The sequence below is a fragment of the Durio zibethinus genome, chromosome 10, assembly GCF_047325235.1.
Source record: "Durio zibethinus cultivar Kanyao isolate XHJ-2024 chromosome 10, ASM4732523v1, whole genome shotgun sequence".
NCBI lineage: Eukaryota > Viridiplantae > Streptophyta > Magnoliopsida > Malvales > Malvaceae > Durio > Durio zibethinus.
Genome location: NC_143171.1, coordinates 1,875,499 through 1,890,149, shown reverse-complemented (window position 1 = coordinate 1,890,149; position 14,651 = coordinate 1,875,499). Strand labels below are relative to the sequence as shown.

Sequence of the window (14,651 nt, the reverse complement as noted above, 5' to 3'; positions counted from 1 at the left end):
GCCAACTTTGATCATGCCAACCGAGTGCATGAATTTTCCATGCAATCTAGCAAGGGACCGCGTCTATAAATTAAGCAATTTGTCGTCTATTGTTGACCTCCTTTAAACAGGAAAATTCCACTAACAAATGAGACATGAAATTAATTTCCATGCTTTTGAGGTCAAAGTAACATGTCTTGCACTACTTAACTTAAAAACCTACATAGTTTACTGCCTTTAATTACCTTCACTTTCACTCTTTTTCATTTTTTGAATTATATTCCATTTAAAATTCAAAATAAATGTCCATAAAACTTCCAAAATGAAGGGTTGGACATAAAACACAAACACCATCATTTCTAATGGTATTTTTTCCTTTTTTTTTAATTAAAAGGATCTTTTTAGTTTTTAACAAAAAAGAAGCCGAGCCAAAAAAAAGAAAAGTGGTTGGTCACATTAAAGGTATTTTGTTATTACATTCATATAATAATAATAATAGTAAATCTTAGTATATATAATTCTCTTTGTCCAGCTATACTAGAAGTTTGAGAGAGACCCTTCCTCCAGTTCTTTTAATCTAGACTCTTTCTATTTGTAGTCGATCATCTAAAAATCCCTAGCTGTTTCCCAAAGTTTTCTCCCATATATATAATTGGAATCAACACCCAAATATTATTTGGTCCCAGATCATCTTCCACAGGCCTCCAGAGATAGAGAGATAGATAGAAGATGTCATCTACCTCCCAAGCCATGCTAAACCAGGGCTTGTTTGAGGAACAAGAGATCCCTACTCAGATGGGTAATTTCTTTATCTTTCCTTCAAGCTTGAGTAATTGTCCTCCGTTGGGTTGCCATCAATCTCTCAAAGTCTCCAATATAGCTGCTGCAGCAGCTTCACTTGCAGCTGATGCAGTACCTAATTCTGCTGCTACTCTAACTGAAACCCTACTCTCATCTGCTACCTCTCAAAAGCATAGACACGACCCTGCTTCTGATTTTGGAGGACCCCAACTCCTTTCCTTGCACAGATCCAGTGCTAATTTCTGGTAAAATTACTGCACTTTTAAATGAATAATTATGTAAAGATTATTCATTGGTTTTTTTTTTTAATTTTTTTCTTTTCTTTCCTTGCATGTAAAATGAAATAGTAAATATTTACGAACTCTTCATAAGATAAAATTTGTTTAATTTCAATCACCCAAGAAAAAATAAAAAAGATTGGTTTCCATGCAGATATCTCTTCTTGTATCATAGCAATGATATTTGGGGTTTTGTTTGTTTGATATGGTTTTAGGGCATGGGGAGAGGTAAACGAGTGTTTGGGAAGCAAGAAAATTGGTGTAGATGATCATCTAGGCGTTCCTGCAATGAAAATGAAAAGGATTAAAGCAAGAAGAAAGGTAAGGGAACCTAGGTTCTGCTTCAAGACCATGAGCGATGTGGATGTATTGGATGATGGATATAAGTGGAGAAAGTACGGCCAGAAAGTGGTAAAGAACACACAGCATCCCAGGTATATGTCGATTACACTTTCAAAAAAGAAAAATTCTTTTTGTTTGTTTGCTTTTTAACAATTAAATCTCAATGAAAAGTTACAAACATTCACATCAAGCTTTAGCCTTAGTTGTACCCCATACACATGCTATGTTTCCTTCCCCTTTTTTTCTCTGTCGTGTAATTATACTTGTTATCATGACTATTAGGCTTTACAGGCCTGATATTGCATGAGATCTGAATGGGTGATTATGGAGATATTGATCATGAAATTACAAAAAAGAAAATAAAAAGCCTCAAAGAACTAATTATTACCTTCAAAAGATACAAAATCACAGAGTGAAGATAAAAAGGAGAAAAAAAAAGTAGTGCACAACAATTGATCAATTATAATGCACCATAAAGAGGAAGCTATAAGATCTTCAACAATGCCAAAAGTTAGAGGTAGATAGCAAATTGGTAATGCCAGAATAAATATGATATACATATATATATATATATATATATGTTGTTTCATGCCATTAACCAGGAGAAAATTAAGCAGCCATCATAAGGGTGAAAAAAGTTAAACATAATAATTAGGAAAATTTTATAATGAAGATCTAGACTAGAACAGTTACGGGAAACCGTTGGTGTACAGATTCATTACCACAAAGAATTTACTATACATATTTCTTTCAACATGCATGATATGCAAAATAATGTAGCTGGAGGGGAATTTTTTTTTTTTTTTTTGGGTATGAAGAAAGCCGCAATTTGAGAACCAAAAAATAAAAAAATAATTAAATGTATTAAGATTTAAATTTTATATGTCATATTTTAATTAAAATGACTGCATGAATTAATTAACTTAAATTTTAAATTTAGATGAGTAATATTTTCATTAGATATATTTTTATGAAACTATTTTTTTCGCATTAGAATAATTTTCCGTTTGAACTTTAGTGATGATAATAGTCATCAATTAGTCTTATTTATATACAATATGTTACCGTCTCTTTTGATAAATAGATAAAGAAAGTTTGAGTTCAAACATTTACTTAAATTAACGACTTAGTAGAAAAGAAAGTAAACGTGGATTCAAAGTTTTGTTTCACTGATAGTTCATGCTAAGTTGCCTAGCTAATTGACATTATATATAGATATAAATGGATTATAGAAAAGATTAAGATATGGAATGCAACAGATAGACGGTAGGATTTGCATTCCTGAGTGTCTTATATGGTATGAATTCTAAGCAATTTGCAGCTGCTGCTATGATAAATAGTGTATTTTACTCATTTACTTTGACAATGAATTTCGCTTTTTGATTTGTCACAATGTGACTTGCCTACAAAGTAGCGAAATTTTCTAAGGCAATGATTTCAACTCTGAATGACTAAAGATTGCATAATTATGGACCTATATGTATATAGTTTTGGGGTTTTGAGTATCATATGTTTTTCTAAAATTATCGGGTTGAAGAGAAAACTGTGCCGGGTCAAAAGCGTGCTTAATGTCCTCAATTTTCCATAGAAATTTTAGCCCCGCATTAGTGCTGAATCATGTCTCATTGTCCTGGGTTAGTGTTTTTTCAACTGTTTGTTATGATCATTTTTGACTTTTTATCTACTAAAAAAATCCTTGTTTACGTGACGGGAATTAAGTATACGAGTCAATAGGAAAAAAAAAAACTTAAAAAATTCTTCCGTCTGCAAAGCCATGTTAGATACGAAGAACACGTTTTAGGGGATTTTCAAGTATTTGCTTTTGGATCATAACCAAAATAAACAGGATGGAGCTCGTAGGGCCCTCCCCTATATGTAAGAGGATGCCCTACTCCTCCAAATTGGTAGCCCCCATTTTAATTGGTAATCATCATAACTTAGGGCTTATTATAGCTTTGATTAATTTGAATATCATGAAAATACACAGTGATCCTATCCACCTTCATGCAGCCTTCAGATGCTCACAAGAATCCCTTCTTTTCAACTTTTTTTACTCAATTGATTTCTTTAATTTGTTACCATAATTTCTCCTTTTCACTTTCTTCCTTTTCGTAATAAAAGAAATAATAGTATTAGTCCTTGTAATTTCTACCTGCTTATTGGTTCAAAGCACAGCATTTAAAAGCCTCCATTGAAATGGTGATCACACTATATGTGATCCTATATGTACCAGCACCATCTATATATGCTATTAAAATTTTAGAATTTTGTGCAGTTCTCGTTTATCAGAATATGCATAGGTGAAAAAACAAGCCCCTGGCATTTATGTATGAATTTATAGCAGACATACGACAAATTTCTCCTCCATTTGCTGCATTATTGAATGAATTTCACATGCAAATAATTGTACGTTGATTATTAAATTAAATTTGTTATTGGAAAACTAAGGTATACATGCAAGTGCAGGAGCTACTATAGGTGTACGCAAGATAACTGTCGGGTAAAGAAACGAGTGGAGAGATTAGCAGAAGATCCAAGAATGGTAATAACCACGTACGAAGGCCGGCACGTACATTCGCCGTCTCACGATCTTGAAGACTCTTCGCAACAGCCTAATTCTCAGCTTAACAATTTCTTCTGGTAGCCACCCACACCTGCAATTATTATTACTACTTAACAATCATATATCATATTTCTATATAACTAATGTGCTTAAATGTTCTCCATTCTGGTTTGTGTTTGAACTTTTTGTTGTCTTTTCGAGACATAGTTTTGGGCTCTTAGAAAAACATTCAAAATAAAATGAACAATAACTTTTCATTGTTGTTTTTTGTAAATTTTGTAGAATATATAATAATATTGCAGGTCTAAGTTCCACTGTTTTTTATATGGTATATGAAAATAGCTGAGTTTTTTTTTTTTTTTTTTGGGGGGTGGAATTAATGGATGAGTTGATCGATTTGTTGATCACCTAAGGAAGCAACCTGGAAGTTTAAGTGGCTAGGATGGAGTAGTTTTTCAACCCTGGAAGGAGCATCAATCGTTGTTGTTGTTGCATTCTCTCTTTTGCATGTTCTGAAATGATTACCTCTTGTTGCTTAAAAATAAAATTTCAAACACAAGAACAGACGAGCAAATTATTGACTTGTAACAGAAACCTTGCACGTGAGCGTCCATTAACAATAATAACATAAGCCATATAATAATAATTTCACCTTTTTTTTTTCTCTTAGCAGACCCTTTTTTCACTTCTTCTAGACAATAAAATTTTAACTTATCCAAAAAATTAATATATTATTTTCTCTTTTTGGTATAAAACAGTGTCAAAATCAATGATCTTGGTTTTTTTTCCAACATGTACAAAGGAGAGATTATTATGTATACTGAATTTCTCTTCATTTGGTGAAGGAAGGCTCCATTGGATGTTTCCTTTAAAAAGCAAAGGTTTTGGACTTTTTTGGGATTTTTCTGGATATTTGGGCTTTTTTTAGATTAAGTAAAAATATTTACAGCCCACATAATGTTGGGGGTTGAGTTCGGCTGCAAGCCTAAAGCCTTCAAGGACGTTATTCGACATTATTTCCTTGACAGCCCAAATACAAAGAATTACAAATCTTTTGCTTCAATTTTCAAAGAAAAACTATAAATAGAAAATCAGACACAATGAAGGATGCATATTTGTTCCTTTTTAACTTATAAATGAATTATTTTTTTCCTTTTTTGTTCTTTCTAACAAATCACAGAAGAAAAACAGTATTATTAATAATAATAACTAATATCTTGTACAAATCTCATCATCAAATTACAACATTCTTTGTAAAAAAAAAAAAAAAATTCCAATATCATCACGTAAACAATGATGCAATCATAACCTAAACTACAAATATCCAATGGTGATTTCTTCGTTGTAATTATATATGTAATTTTTAGTGATAATAATGAGGAATCATTTCAATCTCGTAAATGTATTTAACTTTCTGTAAACTGAAAAGCAGGCAGAGCCCCTCCGGCCTTTTTTTTTTTTGACTATACATGGTATTATTAGTAGGTATAACTTTATTTCTGAATTTTGTCCTTTCTTTTTTGTTTGTTTGTACTGTATATCAAGAGTCTTGAAATTCCTGAAGTTAACTTTGATATTTTAATTATGATTTATTCTGATATTTTTCACAAGGTTATATAGCATTTTAATTCATATATATTTAAAAATTTAAAATATGATATGATTATATGATATAAATATAATACGAATATAGAATATGAGGATGATACGATTTAAAATTTTAACAATAATTATATTTAGGTTTAACATAATCAAACATATAATTTTTATATAAAATATGATATAAATATATAAATTTTAATATTTTATATGATACAAATATACAAAATGATACATCTAAATCTATTGATCACTTGAAAGTTTAATATTTCATTGAAATTATTTCATTTGTGGGTGTAAAAAATTTATGCTGTTTTCGAATAAGACGGGCATAGCTGTAGAAATAAGAGAAAAATGGCCATAGACTTCGTTCGGAGACCTAATGAAAAGGTTACCGCTTTTATAGTTAAAATCGAAAAGATTTAATTTAATTGATTTATATAAATATTTTAAAAATAATGATATAATTAAGTAACTTATCTTATTTTAATTAAGTGATGAATCATACATAACAATTCAAAAGAAAAAAGCCTTTGATTTACCACGGTGCCGAGTTCTTATACCGCGAAATCTATAATGGGAAGTAAAGTTGATGGCATTATAATTTAAGGAATGATGATCAAACGGTGAAGAGATGAATTAGGAATTTAGTGGTCAGTTAAGGGTGGGACCAGAAAGCGATAGCATGGGATTACGGAAGGCGACGTTGTAGGGAAACCGAGTAGACAAAACCATGTTGCCCTGTTGGCCCACGTGTCGCCCACTGTGCGTGTGTTTCCATGAAAGCTTTAGTTAAGATTTTGAGAGCCACGTGACATCAACTCCACCATTTGGGCCTCTTATTTTCTCAAATAAAACACAAAAAAAAAAAAAAAAAACCTTCAATTTGCTTTGTAAGCAATTAAGGAAGGCACTATACGGCATTTGATTTTCTGCATTTTGATTTCTTATAAAAGTTGGGGGATGTAAATAAAAATGATAATAATCATATAATATGTTTAATAAAATAATAAAATTTTAATTTTAATAATTAAAATTTAATTTTTAATATCTTTAAATATAAAAAAATAATGATATCAAACTCAATCAAACATTTTATTATTAATATTGCATTAAGAACTATTGAAAATGATGAGATGAGATATGTATATAAAATTAGGTACTAATTAAGGTACCATTTCCGTACCAATCCACAACTTGAGATGTTCAATTAAGAGTACTCGTATGTACTGATCTCACTATATTACTGTATTAATGACAGATTATAATTAAATAACTAAAATTTGCTTACCAATTGAAGCAAGCTGTAATCCATGCATGCCACGAGACAACACAGAACAGATAGGCATTTAATACAAATCGGTCCATTGCTTGGACGGCCAAGGGCCACCAATTAAATTAATACATTTTAATTATAAATTCATTGGAGGATTATGGTTAGTTTAATTAATAGTGAGAGAGAAATTCAAAATTTATTCATTTCTGATGGGATCTCAGATGCATACCTCCATGGATGTGTGTGTGGTTAATGACTTGTATTAAATTTTTATTTTTATTTTTATTTTCTCTTTTTTAATTTTTCCCTATGGTTTAATGGTCTTATAGTACAATTTAACTCTTTGAAAATGTTTATAAAAAATGAAAAATAGTTTTTTTTTTCCTCAGTCATTCACCATATTTGCCCAAATTCTTCCTAGGTTTCCAGCATCTTTTTCTCCATTCCTTCACGCAACTTTTCTTTTATTTTTAAAGCAGCAACACATTTATGGGTACCTTTTACCCTATTCTAAGCAAAAAGTGAATACCTTTTATTTGTTATAGAAGTCAGTTCATTCACTTTATCCATACAGATATTCCATCAAATGATCAAACTCTAAATTTCATGCAAAAAAAAAATCTCAGAATTTGTCAAACCAATTTGCTCTCTTCCGATGTGAACATAGATTCTATATTTCCAACTAAATCTCACATGCAAGAAAATGAAAAAGAGAACTATTTTATCAAATTTTATATTACCTTCTTATTTTATTTTATGATTGAATTAATCTTTACTATTATGTACGACTAATATAATCAATTTTTTTCTAAAAAAAATCTCTTTTTTTTTTCAAAAATTTTTCATAATCTGAATTTATATATAACTTGGGACAAAGTGTAAAGGGTCAACAAAACCAAAATGCAAGTGTAATTAACTAATATTTAATAGGATCCTATTAAAGAATGTGCATAAACATTAATTAAGTATATTTAAAATGTTATTTTAAAGAAATTTTGTATTTAATGCATTATTTTCATCAAATTCAAGAAGACAGTATATTCATCCTAAAAATATTTTATTAACCCATGAGTAATTACCCTTCACATTTTTTTTTCAAAATCAGTATACTCAGAGAAAATAATTATAACTTCATAATAATAATAATAATAATAATAATAATAATAATAATAATAAATAAATAAAAAGCTCTAAGTTCAAGAAGGAAGCAAACACTTAGCCTAGGAGGAAATCTAGAGAAGAAATTTGTCCTCATGCATGGGCAGGAGCACGTGCGGTGCATGAATAAAAAAGGACAAAATTTAACCAATTGTAAGGAAAAATCCTTGAGTTTATTGATTTGAATTCTTTAATCTAGTGAATGTGTGTGTGTTAGTTTTGATTAAGGATGGGATGGTCCAGCTCCAGCCTTTGGATGTATGAATTTGTAATGGGAAAACTACATAAAAGGAGTACGGAAAAGTTTCACAGGAAGAAATGGTCCATGAATCATCATCATCAATACAAACTTTTTCTAGGAGAATTATTAGGCAAGAGAATGGAAAATTGCTGGGAAACATGAGTAAGAATTAGCCTAAGGCAACAAATTTTGAACAAAATTTTGTTCTAGACCGGTGAATCAAATCAACTGTTTTACTCTTCAAGTATATTTATTTCTGCAACTTAATTTTATGACCATTTAATTCAAATACACTTCTCAATTTAGATTCAGATGTGTTGCCCTCTGTAGTATAAATCTTAAATAAATATAAAGACATAGCTTGATATGTATATTTGTATGGAATAAAGTAGGAATACGATAAAAGAGGGCATGAAAAAAAAAATCAAGAAACCTGAAGAAGAGGCCAAAAGAGCCTTCACTTAGTCACCATCACTGATGTCACTGATCCAATCTAAGAGGTTCCTTTTGAGGATTCAATATCTGAAACAAAGTTTTCTTACAAAAAAAAAAACTGCGAAACAAAAGAGCATAACAATTGAGAACTGTATATTTACACATTTATAATAAGTTAAACAACCTTTTTATGTATAACAAGATTTTTGGGAGGGATACAAGATACGTCAAATGGTAGAGATACAGAAGGCAGTTCTATGCCATTTTAAAGTTGTAAAGAAGAGGGAAAATTTTGTGGGAGCTGAATGAATCATCAACATCTGCTTCTTCTTTCTTCTTCTTCTTCTTCTTCTTCTTATCTTCAAAGAATTTCTCATGAAACTTTGGTAGAACCTGTTTCATCTACTGCTTACCTTCAGGGACTTCTTTTATGGTCATGTCTACCATTTCGACTGCACTAAGACCTCCATCATCTGTGGCAATAGTTGATTGAGAGTCTAGTCCAGACCCTGCTTGTATTTCCTTGAACATTGCCATGACTTGAATCATTGTGGGTCGTCTCCATGGTCGATCATCCAAGCAAGCACAGGCTACCTTCAAGTGTTGCAAAAGTTCAATCTCAAGGCTTGGCTCCTCTTTCATGAGCTCTAGATCAAAGACATCACTTATTCTAAGTTTCGCATGCTGTTTCACCCACCCCACAAGATTGTTATCACCAAAATCAGCAGAATCTGTAGGCCTTTTCCCTGTTAGCAACTCGAGCAAAACTACACCGTAACTGTAAACATCACCTCTTGTGGAACATCTAAAGCTCTGGTAGTATTCAGGAGGAACATAGCCAGGAGTACCGGCTAATGTGCTGACACTCAGATGCGTATCCACTGCACTCATAAGCCTTGCCATCCCAAAATCTGAGACTCTAGCCTCCAAATTCTCATCAAGCAGGACATTGCTTGATTTCATATCTCTATGAATTATATGAGGATTGCAATTATGGTGAAGAAACGCCAGACCTCTTGCAGCTCCAAGGGCAATCTTTCTCCTTGCTGCCCAATTCAGTTTGATCCCAGCCTTCTTTTGATCATGTAAAACATCCTCTAAGCTTCCATACCTCATGTACTCATAAACTAGAAGCCGTTCTTCTCCCACCTTACAGTAACCCAAGAGAGGAACAAGGTTCCGGTGCTTAATCTTCCCGATGGTTTCCATTTCTGCTGTGAATTCTCGGTCACCCTGTCCACTGATGTGTATTAGTTTCTTGATTGCAACAACACTCCCATCTTTTAGTTGGGCCTTGTATACATCACCAAAACCACCAGAGCCAATAAGGCTGTCATTATGGAAGCCATTAGTGGCTTCAAGAAGATCACCAAAGGTGAGCTTCCGAAGGAGCTTCTCAAATGTGGCCAGGTTGATGCTCAATGCTTCTCGTGCACTGGTTAGCTTCCAGTTGGTATTTGCGGTGCCTGAATGGGAATGACTGTCCCCATAAACATCAAGAGCAGAATCCTTTTTATTCCTTCTTTTCTTCGTCTCTACAACAGCTACAATCAAACCAAAGATGCAGAAGAGAGACAACAACAATCCCATTACCACACTCCTAGCAAGAGAAACTTGCCTGCGATGAGACTCTTGATGCTCAGAATTTGAACCTGCTGCTGGATCTCTACCACAGGAAGTAAGAGGGACCCCACAGAGACCTGAATTATTTAGGAAATCATTAGCTGGAAATGTTTCCAGCTGACCCATTTCAGGAATCATGCCAGAGAGAAGATTGTTTGACAGATTAATCTCAATGAGCAATGTAATGTCAGTCATGGATTGTGGAATTGACCCTTCCAGCCTGTTGTAGGAAAGATCAAGAATGCCAAGACCGTTTAAATTCCCAATCTGTTGTGGGATGGTTCCAGAGATATCGTTGTGGCCCAAATTCAAGATAAAGAGATATCGCATTGTCCCAATCTCCTTCGGAATTGTCCCTGACAGAAAATTGTAAGAAAGATCAAGAAAAATCATAGAACCATTATGGTTGAATGTGGGCTGCGTGTGACCTCCATAGACTCTAGTAAAGTTGCAAGGGTTCCTGGTGGAAATTCTATCCAACTGTTCCTGTCTAATTCCAGCGAATTCTAGTAAATTTCCTGATCCGTGGCACTCTTTGCTTCCATCATTCTTGATATACATATACCTCTTCCCAGCAATAAAATTGACAGCAATTTTACCAGATTGTTTGAACAGCACAGGAGGGATAGTTCCATTCAAGTTATTGGTATTAAGATCTAACCATATCAAGCTTTGGCAATCTCCAAGCTCTGGTGGGATTCTTCCATAGAAGGAATTATTGCTGAGTTTGAGAATTGCAAGATTGGAAAGTTTGCCAAGCCAAGCAGGAATCTCACCAGTCAACTGGTTGTTGGACAAAGAAATCCAATTCAACTTGGTACAGTTGCTTATACCAGAAGGTATTGTTCCTGTCAACTCATTGAAGTCCAGAATCAAGGTCTCAAGTGTCTGAATGTTACTAAGCTCTTGAGGGATTTCTCCGTGGAGCTGGTTCGACCAAAGCCTCAAATCCTGAAGCTTGGAGAGAGAACCCAAGCTTGGAGGAATTATTCCCGTGAGGTAATTGAAGCTCAAGTGGAGTGAAACAAGCTGGGAACAGTTACTGAGACTAGCAGGAATAGAACCAGTTAAGATATTGTTTTGCAAATACAGAACTTGTAAACTGCTTGTCGGATTTTCACACAAAGAGGCTGGAATTGACCCTGAAAATTTATTTGAACTGAGATCTAAAACCTCCAGGTTGGAAAGACTAGACAAAGACTCGGGCAAAGGACCAGAGAAGTAATTAAAAGCTAAACCAAGCTTCTTCAAGGAACTCATATTCTGAAATATCTCAATGGGCAGTTTACCTGTGAAGTTGTTACTAGATACATCAAAAGACTCCAAAGAAGAGCAAGAACCAAAGCCACTAGGAATCATGCCAGAAAGATTATTTGAAGAAAGATCCAGATCAACAAGACTTGAACAAGCTTGGGTGAGATACAGAGGAATCTCTCCTTGAAACTTATTTTCAGCTAAATAAAGATGCTGCAAATTGGAAGTTGGCAAAGCTGGAATCGGACCGGAAAACTGGTTGTTTGATAGATTCAAGAAATTTAAGTTCACACACGAAGAAATTGCACGTGAAATATCACCCGAAAACTTGTTGGCAGAAACATCAAGATGTTCCAAAGCTAAGCAGTCTCCAAATGAAGGAGTCTCCATTGAGAAATTGTTTGATGAAAGATCCAAAAACTGCAAATGTTTGCAATTTGATACATTTATTTCACCAGAAATCTTGTTTCCTTTCAAAGCCAAGAGCTTTAACTCACTGCAACCACCATAAAGAATCCAAGGAACCACTTTTCCACCAGAAATCTTGTTGAAAGAAAGATCAAGAACTTCCAAACTTAGCTGCAAACCCCTGGATTCTTTACCAGAAAACTCAAGACTATTGCTTGATAAATTGAGAACGTTCAAGTGTGAGCAAGAACCCAAGTTGGAAACAGTTGAAATAGGGCCAGTCAAGGTGTTTTGAGATAGATCTACGGTGGTTAACAGGGAGCTACACTTGGATCCAGAAGGGAATGAAATGTTACCAGAGATGTCGGCTTTTAACAAAGAAAGGGATTCCAAGTTTTCCAGGGCTAAAAGGAAGGAGGCAACAAAGTGAAAATCTGTGCTTAAGTAGGTATTGCTAAGTTGAATAGAGGAAACTTTGGAGTCTTGGCATGTAACACCTATGAAGCTACAAGGGTCTTGGTTAGGAAGCCAGTTTTGAAGAAGTGATGGATTAGGCAAGCTGGCTTTGAAGTTGAGCAGTAGCTGAGAATCTTTGGCGTTAGAAGAAGCAGCAGCAGCTGCAGCTTCAAGGGAAATAAGAAAGGTGGCGGTGGTGAAGGTGAGAATGAGGAGAGAAAAGTAAATTCTTGAGGCAAAGAAAGGTCTCATTTTTGTGGGAAACTTTATTTTTTGGGATAAGAAAGAGAGAAGGAGTTTAGGGTTTGAGCCCTGCCATTAGAGAGAAAAGATAAAGCTTTGAGCTCTGGTTTTAGAGAGAGAAAGCTCGGGTTTTTCTTTTCTTTTCTCTTCTCGTCCCTGTTTGTTCTATTTGGCTTTGTGTTACTGAAAGAAAGAGGAAGAGAGTCAAAAGACGGAGTAACAATGGTAAGAGGGGTATTTATCAAGTGGGGGAGTGGAGACAGCTGTTGCACACATGCCATGTGACTCTCTCCCTCTCTTTCTTTCTCCATTTCTTCAATAAGCTCAATTCTTTAATAAATCTTCTCCTACTCCAACAATTTAATGTAATTTAATAATGGTTAAAATAATAAATTTGTCTCTCTAGATGAGTGATTAAGTGCTTGAGATCAGGAGGACGGTATCAATCCTTTCATTTTCTTTCACTCCCTTTCCGTTTGTTTCTTCAGATAAAAAGCTGGTTTTGGTTTGGGTTAATCTTATTTTAATCTTTTGTTTACTCCTTTCTCTCTTACTTGCCTTAATTTTAGGAAAAAAAAAAAAAAAAAGGAAACCAAGTGTTTGTCTCTCTAGCTTTTGAAGCATACGTGTGATGAAGGATTGATCCATCACTGTCAATTAATGGGAAGATTCCCAATCTCTTAATTTAATATGACTATTTGGTTCACGAGGATTAATCAAAGTCATTTTGGCAATTTATGTACTCCTTTTTTAAATAAGAGTTCTCCTTTTCCCACATCGGAAAAAGGTTTTTACGTAAATTTCCTCAATCCTCATGCTCTTTGCCATGCACTTCTCCCTCCCCACCCTCCCTTCTTTCCTTCCTTTAAACGTAACGTGCCTCTGTATCACCGGGTTTCCTTTCTTTTCCCTTCTTTTTTTCATTGAAACAAAAGATTTAATTATTCTTAAACATTCACCCAAATCAAATTTAAGGCACCTTTGGACGCGTGTTGAAAGAATCAAGTCATTAAACGACATATACGAGGCAAAAAAAATCCTTTCTATCACACCATTTTCAATGATATATAAATTTAATAATTCAAAATATATTTTATACATAATAACATCAATTATAATATATAATTTTTATATAATAATAAATATTTTACAAAAAACCAAATATGTAAATTATGGTGTAAATTTAAATAAACGATAAAAGAAAATTACTACATTCTCGTATGTAAATCATATTATCTGTTGAGGTCACTTGACTCAACTCCAATTCCCCAAATAATTGGCGCTTCTCTTTCACGAGCCTTCGTCCCGGTGGATTCGGATTTTCATTTCGTGAATATTTATGGTTGTTCTTTGTGGTGTGGTACTGTACGAACGAGGCCGACGTCTCTCTCAACACTCACCGTTGATCAAATTTAAACGGTCGTGATTTCATTTATTTCATCAAGGTGGGACCTTGTAGGAGACAAGGCAATTGCTGTCACTAACGTATCTAACAGTAAATCTAACAAATGGCCATAAAAACAAACAGTAAATCTAACATACTCTAGATATTTAAAGACGAATATACCCCTTGAATGTGAAGAATTTAAGGGGGCATTACAATAATATCGCCTCTAAGGTGGTTTTTTCTTTTTATGGACGTTGGAAATTAAAATGCAAAAAAATAAAAAAAATTTATGTTTTGATTTTTATTTCATAGAGTCCTGAAGTTTTTAAATTTAACAAAAGTAAAATATTATATCAAGTTTTCTTGTTTATTAATATATTAAATTATTTATTTTAAAAAATATATCTTGAGAAAATATATTTTAATTTTTATCTTATATTATAATAAAAATATTTTTAAATTTAATTCGAGCAATATTAAAAATACATTTTCCTTGACAAAGTTAAAAAAAAAAAAACTTAACAAATACTTGATTAAATAATTTTGAATTGGGTTTGAAATTGGGCTAACCTGCCAAGCAACTAGCTAGTTTGGCCCAGCTACATAGT

At 33.3% G+C, this 14,651-nt stretch overlaps 2 protein-coding genes across 2 annotated transcripts; one reads left to right on the top strand and one right to left on the bottom strand.

Moving 5' to 3' along the window:
- The first annotated feature begins 526 nt into the window (after window positions 1-526).
- On the top strand, window positions 527-4,286 carry LOC111292173 (putative WRKY transcription factor 13). Its single transcript, XM_022884418.2, has 3 exons — window positions 527-1,025; window positions 1,274-1,492; window positions 3,867-4,286. The coding sequence occupies exons 1-3, from the start codon at window positions 709-711 to the stop codon at window positions 4,042-4,044; spliced, it is 714 nt and encodes a 237-aa protein (XP_022740153.2). The 5' UTR covers window positions 527-708; the 3' UTR covers window positions 4,045-4,286.
- A 4,518-nt stretch (window positions 4,287-8,804) lies between these two features.
- On the bottom strand, window positions 8,805-13,102 carry LOC111292204 (systemin receptor SR160). Its single transcript, XM_022884457.2, has one exon. The coding sequence runs from the start codon at window positions 12,663-12,665 to the stop codon at window positions 9,075-9,077; it is 3,591 nt and encodes a 1,196-aa protein (XP_022740192.2). The 5' UTR covers window positions 12,666-13,102; the 3' UTR covers window positions 8,805-9,074.
- Window positions 13,103-14,651: the final 1,549 nt, after the last annotated feature.